Source organism: Pan paniscus, chromosome 6, assembly GCF_029289425.2.
Source record: "Pan paniscus chromosome 6, NHGRI_mPanPan1-v2.0_pri, whole genome shotgun sequence".
Taxonomy (NCBI): Eukaryota; Metazoa; Chordata; class Mammalia; order Primates; family Hominidae; genus Pan; species Pan paniscus.
Window position 1 is genome coordinate 55,397,966 of NC_073255.2, and position 10,524 is coordinate 55,408,489.

The following is a 10,524-nucleotide window of genomic DNA, read 5'->3' on the forward strand; positions in this document are numbered from 1 at the left end:
ATGGACATTAAAACGATAATAAAGAAACAAAATGGATTCCAAGGCCACAAATTCAAAAACCTAAATAAAATAGACCAATTTTTTGAAGGATACAATTTGCCAAAACTCAGACAAAGAGAAATAGATAACCTCAATGGTGCTACATCTATTTTAAAATTAGATCAATAATTAAAAACCTTCTAAAACAAAGAAACCATGCCAATTGAATTCACTGCTGAGTTCTGCCAAACATTTAAGGAAGTGAGGATTACTTACAGAAAATAGAAGCAAAAGGAATACTTTCTGACTTATTCTATGAAACCAGTATTACAAAGACATTGCAAGAAGGAAAACTATAGACCAATATCTCTCATAAATAGAGATGCAAAAATTCTCAACAAAATATTAGCAAATTGAATACAACAATGTAAAAAAAATTATATATCACAACCAAGTGAGATCTATTGCAGGATGGAAGGCTGATTCAACATATGAAAATAAATTAATATAATCTATCATTTCCACAGGCTGAAGGACAAGAATCTCATGATTATGTAAATAGATACAGAAAAGTGTTTGACAAAATTCAACACTTGTTCATAATAAAAACTCCTAGCAAACTAGGATTCGAGCAGAACATCCTCAACTTGATGAATGACATCTACTCTTAACATCATACTTGATGAATGAAAAACCTACTCTTAACATCATACTTGATGATGAAAAACTAGATGTTTTCCTACGAAGATCAGGAATGAGGCAAGGATGTCTGTTCTTACTACTCCTATCAACATTGTACTGAGAGTTTCAGCTAATGCAATAAGACAAGAAGAGGAAATAAGAGATATACAGATTGGAAGGAAAGAAAAAAAGCATCTTTGCAGATGACATGGTTATCTGTGTAGAAATCCCAAAGAATAAACAAAAACAAAACTCTCCCAGAACTAAGTAAGCAATTATGGCAAGCTGTAGGATAAAATGATAATATCAGACAAAAGTTAATTGTTTTCTTATCATCCAGCAATTAAAAAAATGAAATTTGAAAAGAAAATAAAAACCATTCCCATTAGCACCAAAAAAAGTAAAAAGAAAAAAAAAGAATGAGCTTTATATGAGGAAAACTACAAAACTCTAATGCAGAAAATTTTTTAAAAGATGTAAATAAATGTAGGCATATTTCACATACATGGATAGGAAGTCTCAATATCATCAAGATGTCAGTTATTTCAACAAAATGTGTAAATTCAATGCAATCCTATATAAAGTGCCAGAAAGTTATTTTGTGCATTTTGCTAAACTGATTCTAATGCTTATATGAAGAGGCAAAGGACCCAGAATAGTCAACATAACGTTAAACAACAGTGTTGGAGATCTGACATGACACTACCCAAATTGAAGACTTAGTAGAAAGCTATAAATCAAGACAATATGGTATTGGCAAAGGAAGAGACAAATAAATGAGTTGAACAGAAATAGATCCGCACAAATGAAGTCAACTGATCTTTGACAAAGGAACAAAAGCAATTCAATGGAGGAAGTGTAGTATTCAATAAAAGGTGCTGGAACAACTGGACATCTGTATTAGTCCATTCTCACATTGCTATAAAGAACTTCCTGAGACTGGGTAATTTATAAAGAAAGGAGGTTTATTGTTCCATTACAAAGAAAGGAACTATTGGTTCATAGTTCCACTGGCTATACAGGAAGCATGGCTGGGGGGGGCTCAGGAAACTTACAATCATGGCAGAAGGTGAAGGGGATGCAAGCACATCTTCATATTGCCAGCAAGAGAGAGCAAAGGGAGAGGTGCTACACACCGTTTAAACAGCCAGATCTCATGAGAATTCACTCATGATCATGAGAACAGCAAGGGGGAAATCCATCCCCATGATCCAGTCACCTTCCACCAGGTCCCTCCCCTAACACTGAGGATTACAATTCCACATGGATTCGGGCTGGGATACAGAGCCAAACCATATCAACATCTACATGCAAAAAATGAATCTAGACATAGACCTTACACCTTTCACAAAAATTAACTGAAAATAGATCATAGACCTAGATCTATTTTAATGTTTTAAAGTACAAAACTATAAATTTCTGAGAAGATAATATAGGAGAAAACCTAGATGACCTTAGGATTGATGATGAATTTTTGGAGACCACACCAAAAACATGATCCATGAAAGAAGTAATTGATAATCTGGACTTCATTGTAATTAAAACTTCTGCTCTGCAAAAGACATTGTTTAAAGGATGAAATGACAAGCTAAAGACTGGCAGAAAACATTGGCAAAACATATATCTTGATAAAGGATTGCTACCCAAAATACACAAAGAACTCTTAAAACTCAATAATAATGAAACAATCCAATTAAAAAGTGGGCAAAAGACCTGAACAGACATCTTACCAAAGAAGATGTTCATGTAGCAAATAAGCACATGAAATAATGCTCAACGTCATATGTTATTAGAGAATTTTCAAGTAAAATAACAATAAGATACCACTACACATCTATTAGAATGGATAAAATAAAAAACACTGAAAAAATTAACAGCTGACAAAGATATTGAAAAACTGACACTAACATCCATTGTTTGTGGGAATGCAAAATGGTACAGTCTCTTTGAAACACAGTTCAGCCTTTCCTTATAAAACTAAACACACTCTTACCATATGATCCAGCAATTGTGATCCTTGGTATTTACCCAAATGAGTTGAAAACTTATGTACACACAAAAACCTGCACACAAATGCTTATAGCACTTCATTAATAATTGTCAAACTTGGAAGCAAACAAGATGTCTTTCAATAGATAAATGCATAAATGAATTGTGGCGTGTTCATATCAGAAAACAGCATTCAACAATAAAAAGAAATAAACTAGTACAAAAAACATGGAGGAAACTTAAATACATGTTAGTGAAATAAGTCAATCTGAAAAAGCTACATATTGTATGATTCTATCTGTATGACATTCTAAAAAAGAACAAATGATGGAGACAGCCAAAAAGATTAGTGGCTGCCAGTGGTTCAAGTGGAGGGAGAGAGGGATAAACACGTGGAGCACAGGGGATTTTTATGGCAGTGAAACTATTCTGTATAACACTGAAATGGTAGATACTTGTCATTATACACTTGTTAAAACATATAGAAAATTCAATAGAAATAGTGACCCCTAAGGTAAATTATGGATGTTATGTATTGGTGAATCAATTTTAATAAATGTATCACACTACTGCAGGATGCTAATAATGGGGGAAATGAAGGATGGGATATAAGAAGGTATATGTTCTTTCTACTTATTTTTCTGTAAGCCTAAAGCAACTCTTACAAAATTAAACTTATTCATTTAAAAAATCAATCCATCATCCAATTAGAAAATGGGCAAAAGACATAAAGACACATGTCATTGAGGAGGACATATAGATAGTGAATAAGCACATGAAAAGATGTTCATTAGTTATCAGGGAACTGCAAATTAGGACCATGATAACATATTAATGCATATCTATCAAAATGGATAAAATAAAAAATAGTGACAATACCAAATGCTGGTAAGGATGTAAAGAGCCTGATTTTCTCAAGCATTGATAATGGAAATGTAAAATAATACAGTCACTCTGGAAAATACCTTGTCAGTTTCTTTTTTAAAAAAATTAAATGTAACAACTACCATAGGACCCTTAATTGCACTCTTAGGCATTTATCCCAGAGAAATAAAAGCATATGTCCACCCAAACACCTATACATTAATGTTCCTGGATGCATTATTTGTAATAGCCAAAATATGGAAACAACTACAATGCCCCTCAACAGGTGAATGGGTAAACAAACTGTAGTATAGATAATATGGTACCAAATCTCTGTGGTGCAGCAACGAAAAGGAACAAACTATTGATACATGCAACAACTTGGATGGATCTCAAGACCATTATGCTGAGTGAGAAAAGCTGATCTTGAAATGTCACATATTGTATAATTCCATTTATATAACATTCTCAAAATGACAAGAGTGTAAAGGTAGAAAACACATCAGTGATTGCCAAGGGTTGACGATGGTAGGAGATCAGGAAGGTGAGAGTGACTATCAGGGAGTAGCAGAGGCAGACCTTTGTGGTGCTAGAGGATTTCAGTATTCTCATTGGCATGGTGGCTGCATGAATCAACACTTGTGATAAATGACATAGACCTATACACACACAATGAACCAGTGTCAGTCTCCTGTCTTTGATATGGTACTATAGTTATAAAAGTTGGAACAATTAGGGGAAATTGGGTAAAGGGTTAGTACGCAGAATTTCTGTGTGCTAACTTTGTAATTTTCTATGAATCTATGATTATTTCAAAATAAAAAGTTGGCCAGGCACAGTGGCTCACTCCTGTAATCCCAGCACTTTGGAAGGCCGAGGCAGGCAGATCACCTGCAGTCAGGAGTTCGAGACCAGCTTGGCCAACATGATGAGACCCCGTCTCCACTAGAAATACAAAAATTAGCCAGGCGTGGTGGTACACACCTGTAATCCCAGCTACTCGGGAGGCTGAGGTAGGAGACTCACTTGAACCTGGGAGGCAGATGTCGCAGTGAGCCAAGATTGCATCACTGCACTCCAACCTGGGTGATAGAGTGAGACTCTGTCTCAAAAAAATAAAATAAAATAAAATAAGTTAAAAATTTTTAATGTTTAGAATTATGAACATGACATATTTATCAGCTAGGCATAGCTAAAGAGATTAATTGGTAAATTGTAAATAAGTTGATGAAGCATGGAGATTAAAAAAAAAAGAAAGTGAGACATGTAAAAGGGCATAAGAGATATATGGCAGTCTGCAGAAAGATTTAACATATACATAATCAGAGTCACAGAATGGGAGGAGAGAGGAAATGAAGAGAGGCAAACTTTGGGAAGATAATAGGTTAGAATTTTCCAAAACTGAGGAGAGACACCAAATTACAGATTCAGGAAGTTCTGTGAAATCCAAGAAGAGTAAATAAAAAGAAAATTATCCTTGTATCACAGTAAAACAAAGACAAAAAGCAAGCAGCACCTCCATTAGCGGCACAGAAGGAAATGTCATATTTTTATATGTTCTTCATCATCACAACATTAAAATTACAACTGACATCTCAACAGAAATCATGGAAGAAAGAATTCAATGGACTTATACAAAGTACCAAAAATAAAAGTAGCTACCAAACACTCTAGAATTCTATACCCAGAAAAAATATCTTCCAAAAGTGAAGGCACAGTAAAGACACTTTCAGATTAACAAAACTGAGATAATTCATTGTATCAAATTCACACTAAAAATTTCTAAAGGGAATTCTACAGACTAAAAGAAAAGATGCCGAATGGAAATAAGAAAATGCAGAGATAAGAAAATGGAATAATATGAAATAATTAATCCAAGAAGAGGCAAGAACATAGAGAAAAGCAATCATATAATAGTTGGGCCAAATAAAAAACAAATAGACAGTAGATAACATTTAAATGTATCAATAACTACCTTGAGTGTAAATGAACAAAATAAATATCAATCGTCACACTGGATTTTAAAAACAAATTTTTAAAATAGCAACAATCAATGCTGCTTTCACAGGATATATCTTAAATATAAATGAACAGGGAGGTTGAAAGTAGAATGGAAAATGTCTATATCATGCAAACATTAGCCAATAGAAAACATATGTAATTATAGCAATGTCAGACAAAGTAGGCTGCAGGACAAAATGCATTACTAGAGATATAAAGGGCATCTCCTAGTGATAAACGATCATTCACCAGGGAGATATGACAATTCTAAATGTGTATGCACCAAATTAATATGCTTCAAAATATGTACACAATTTAACAGATATAAAAGTGGAAATAGTCATATCTACACTCATAGTGTGAGATTTTTAACATACCTCTCTCGGCAACTAATTTGCATTTCTTTGGTTATTAGAGGATCAGAATCGGTTTTGTGTTCTTAGATTTTTGTGGTTATATATGAAACTGACTTCATATATTTCGCATGTTTTCCCACTGGAATGTTGCCTTTTTGCTTATCGATATGTAAGCCTTCTTTTTAAGATTTACTTTACGACATATGCTATAAGTGGTTCTTGCCAGCATTTGTCTTTTTATTTCATGAGTTTTGAAATTTTTGTAAAATACAATCTTCTCAACATTTTAAGTGATGTTTCCTGCATTGTTTTCATTCCTGAAACCTAAAAGAGTGTGTTTTGACAGATTTATTTTTCCCTAGACAGAGTATTCTGAGTCTTAATATTGACACTATAGGTTCAAAGAAATTCACCTTATTTAAATAGAATCTATTCAAATTGTACTGAAATTGTTTGTGGGAATTTTAAGGGAGATCTTTCTTTCTACCTGAATGATCTTTCTTCCAAATCTTTATTTGTTTGACAAATATTTATCGAGCTTCTGTTCAGTGCCAGGCACTGTTTCAGGAGCTAGGGATAAGGCAGGGATTCAAATGGACCTTCCCTCCCCGCACATTCTGTTGGGAAGAAGGAAGCAGTAAACACATATAGGAACAAACCTGTATGGCCTGTGGAGATGAACGCAACGGAGAAAGATAAGACTTTTGGGATAAGATGGCAGGTACACCTTGATCCACTGGCAGACTCTTTTTGCATCCTTCAAAATGTCTTGGCTGTCACCTTGCTCTGCGTGCTAACTTTGAGCCATGTCAGTTCTTCCACATTACACTGTGGAATTGACTTGAATTGACAAAACAAAAAAAATGGAGGTAAAAAGCGTTTCTCAAAGATTAATTCTTTTTTTTGAGACAGAGTCTTGCTCTGTCACCCAGGCTGGAGTGCAGTGGCGCGATCTCGGCTCACTGCAACCTCCGCCTCCCGGGTTCACGCCATTCTCCTGCCTCAGCTTCCCGAGTAGCTGGGATTACAAGCATGCGCCACCATGCCCGGCTAATTTTTTTTTTGTATTTTTAGTAGAGACGGAGTTTCACCTTATTGGCCAGGAGCCACAAGTGCTGCCGAACTTACAAAGAAAGGAATCAGGCCAGCCGCTTTGTCTCTCTCCAGGGCTTCCTGCAGGGCAGACGCACGCATGGCGAAGTTGCCATCTGAGGGGATGGCTTTTAATTTCACTCCACCAATTAACCCAGCTCTTTCCACTGAGGAGTGTGCCTGGAAAGAAGACAGCAGAGTTGGATTTGTACAGGTGTGTGCATGCAGTTATTACCAGGCCCTGGATCCGCAGAGAGCAGCCAACATTGCAAACACAAGGTCCCTCTTAACGGCACAGGAGGCAGAACTGCTCCTGACTGCTCCCTCTCCCCTGCACCTTCATGAGACCCCTTTTTTCCTGGAGTTGTTTCTGTTCCTGTGGAATCTTGCTTTTAAGTTTAAAGTATCAGGCACTAACAAGGGTAAAGTGCTGGGTCAATATTTATGAAGTTTTTCATTTGTTTGAACTCAAGGATAAGTGGCGAGACCCTGGAAAGTAGATCCCAGAGGTGGACTTAGAAATCCTAGGCTCAAATCTGTGACCTGCCCCTGACTGTGGAGCCTTGGGGAGCTTGGTGGCCAGGCTCAGTAAACAGTACCTGGAGGAAAGAAACCAGCCAGGAGGCATCACCACTGTGGCAGATCCATCCTGTCTCAGAGATTCTCAGGAAAGGCAATTCTCATGAAAGCCGGCCACCTTTTGCCCTGCAGCCCCCACCGCCACTGTCTCCTGCTTGACCCTACCCAGGGGCCTGAGATCACAGAATAACAAAGCTGCAGTTAGGGCCGAGGACTTTGATCCCCATATCTAGTTTCTCTGCAATGGTGCTCGGAAGGCCAGATAATCACAACAGAAGTCCGCACTGATAGAAAAGGTGACAGAGCCAGTCGCGGTGATGTCTCCACACATTTATTTCCTTCTTAACTTGATCTATCCAGTTCCCACCCAAGAATCCACCCCTTCCCTGTAGTTCAGGTCTCTATTTAGTGATACCTGAGGAACTGTTCTTAGATTTGGAAGGATGCTGTTTGGTTTGGTTTGAATTTGACATAAAACCAAACATTCGGGTCTTGAAGTCTTGGCTGATACCCCCACAACACACTCACCTGATCGGATGAGTAAGCCACCAGCTTCTCCATGATAGCGGCCTGTGTGAGCTCTGGGGACGCTGCCTGCAGCCGATGGATCACTTTGGTCCGAGCGGCCAGCAGGGCCACCAGGGTGGCTTCACTGGCACTTCCCTAAATTCAAGAGAAGGTCCAAATGAAATCCCAAACATAGCAAAGGCATTGGTACCTACACTATTGGAAGACATATTGTTTTGTGTCCATAGTTTTCTTAAAATATGAGTCTGAAATGGCAACATTCACTCTCCTTTGCTTAGGAGAAAACTAATATTTTTGACACCTGAGACCACCACTTCAGCTGTTAGTATGAGTTTGCCATTGGTGGGTCTATTTTGTGTAACAGCAGCAGCTAACATTTCTGACCACTTCCCTGCACCAGGTATTGTGAGAGCTTCTCCTCATGGACTGCCCCCAGCCTGGCCTAGGACGACTGCTCCTGTCTCTATCAGAGGAGAATGGCCCAGGGCACCAGCATGCAAGCCTGACTCTGCGTTCATATTCACTCGGACAGAGCGATTTGCATTTGTTTATAAAATAGGGGTGCATTTTCCTTGAGACTAAGAGATGCCTTAAAGGGTTTCTTTTGATTCCTAATGACACGGGCTGAATTGTGTCCCCCCAAATTCATGTGTTGAAGCCCTAACCCCCAGGACCTCAGATGTGACCATATTTGGAGATAGGCTTTTTAGAGAAGTAATTAAAAGAAAATGAGGTCACATGGCTGGGCTCTAATCCAATCTGACATGTTTCTGATAATAGGAAATTTGCCTATAATCCCAGCACTTTGGGAGGCAGAGGAGGGTCGATCACTTGAGCCCCGGAGTTCGAGACCAGCCTGGGCAACATACCGAAACCCTGTATCTATAAAAATACAAAAATTAGCCAGGCATGGTGGCATGCCTGGTAGTCCCAGCTACTCGAGAGGCTGAGGTGGGAGGATGACTTGAGCCTGGGAGGCGGAGGTTGCAGTGAGCCGCAATTACAACACTGCACTCCAGCCTGGGCGACAGAGTGAGACCCAGTCTCAAAAAAATAAATAAATAAAAAGAAGGGGAAATGTGGCCCCCAGACATGTGGGTGCACAGAGGGAAGACCATGTGAGGACACAGGGAGAAGGTGGCCATCTGCAAGCCCAGGAGAGAGGCCCCAGGAGAACCAACCCTGTGGATACTTTGATTTTGGACTTGCAGCCTTTGGGACTGTGAGAAAAGAAATTCTTCGATCCACCCAGTCAGTGGTATTTTGTTAGGGAACCCCTGGCAAACTAATGGATTCAGGGTCTGCTATGTTATCCCATTTAAGTTGTAAAAATAATCCCATTTTTGTGTTTTATCATCTTCAGGTGGGGAAACAGATGTGCAGAGAGGTTCACTAACTTGCCCCAGATCAGCAGCTAGGTAGGGCACGGTTAGGAGTGAGCCCACACCTGCGCTTTTTAGGGTGCCATGGGCCTAGAAAGGTAGGGGCGGCCAGCACCTTCCCTGTTAACTAAGTCCTAGAAGAAACCCATCTACCGACCAGTATGAAAGGACATTAGAAAGGGCAAATAAAAGAAGGTAGGTTCTTGTTGACTCTGAAAAAGTTTATAACATGATAGGTTTTTACAGAGAAATATATAATAAAATAATTAAGTAGAAATGCTAACCTCTCTTCTTAACATTCGATGCTGTCTTCATTGACCCTGATTTCTCATTTTGATTTTGCCTTGACACTACTTTTACTTATTCTTTTGAGCCAACCCACATCCTTTGGAGGGACAGTAATATTGAAAGATAAATACATTTATTCATGTTGCTGTAGCACTAATGGATGGGTTCAAATATAAAGATATATGCTTCTCTTAATTCAGCATCTAAAATGGGTACTTTATTTCCTTCAGGCTATATTTTCATGAGCAATGATTTTAGACATTGTTTTAGGCCAGGTTTACAAACCTCGGCCAGAGGAGAGAGAAGGGGAGAAACCAATTTTGGCTGGCAAAGCTAAATCAGCCATCCCAGGAAACCCAGGCTCCCTGAGAGCAGGCATTGGACCTTACTTACACTTCTCCTATGTACCCCATCATTCCTGTCCCTGATTTCCTCCTGTCCCCCTATCTGCCCCCACACACGTTTTGTTTGTCATGTCCCACCCATTCTCATTGGAAATGTAACATGAAAAGCCTAGTGGAAGGCACAATTCCCTGTTCTGATGCTTGACAAGCAGGCGTGACTGCAGCTTCCCCGGCTAAATTCTACCCTCTGCTTGAAGCCTTGGAACGCAGGTGTTCATTCTCTGAACATTCTAATGAAATGAGTCACCATGAATCACCTGAATCACCATGACAACTCATTATGGCTTTTCTCTGGGGGGGGATGGGGGAGCTTAGTTCATGTCCTAAGAGAAAATTCACCTTCTTAAGTCAACAAAATGATGTTTTAAAAGCCTGAAGGAG

The 10,524-nt window shown here is 38.7% G+C and overlaps 1 protein-coding gene across 5 annotated transcripts in view; it reads right to left on the bottom strand.

Moving 5' to 3' along the window:
• DDC (dopa decarboxylase) overlaps positions 1–10,524 on the bottom strand; it is a 100,570-nt gene that overhangs the window by 60,561 nt on the left and 29,485 nt on the right. For 3 of the 5 annotated variants that reach the window (XM_003810535.4, XM_055115942.2, XM_057302877.1), the window contains 2 exons: positions 8,070–8,204; positions 6,999–7,142 (listed from right to left, as the gene is read on the bottom strand). In XM_003810535.4, the coding sequence (XP_003810583.1) occupies positions 6,999–7,142; positions 8,070–8,204 (279 nt within the window). Of the gene's footprint in view, positions 1–6,998; positions 7,143–8,069; positions 8,205–9,735; positions 9,837–10,132; positions 10,326–10,524 lie in introns of those variants that run through there. The other 2 variants (XM_055115941.2, XM_057302876.2) reach the window with 2 other exon arrangements.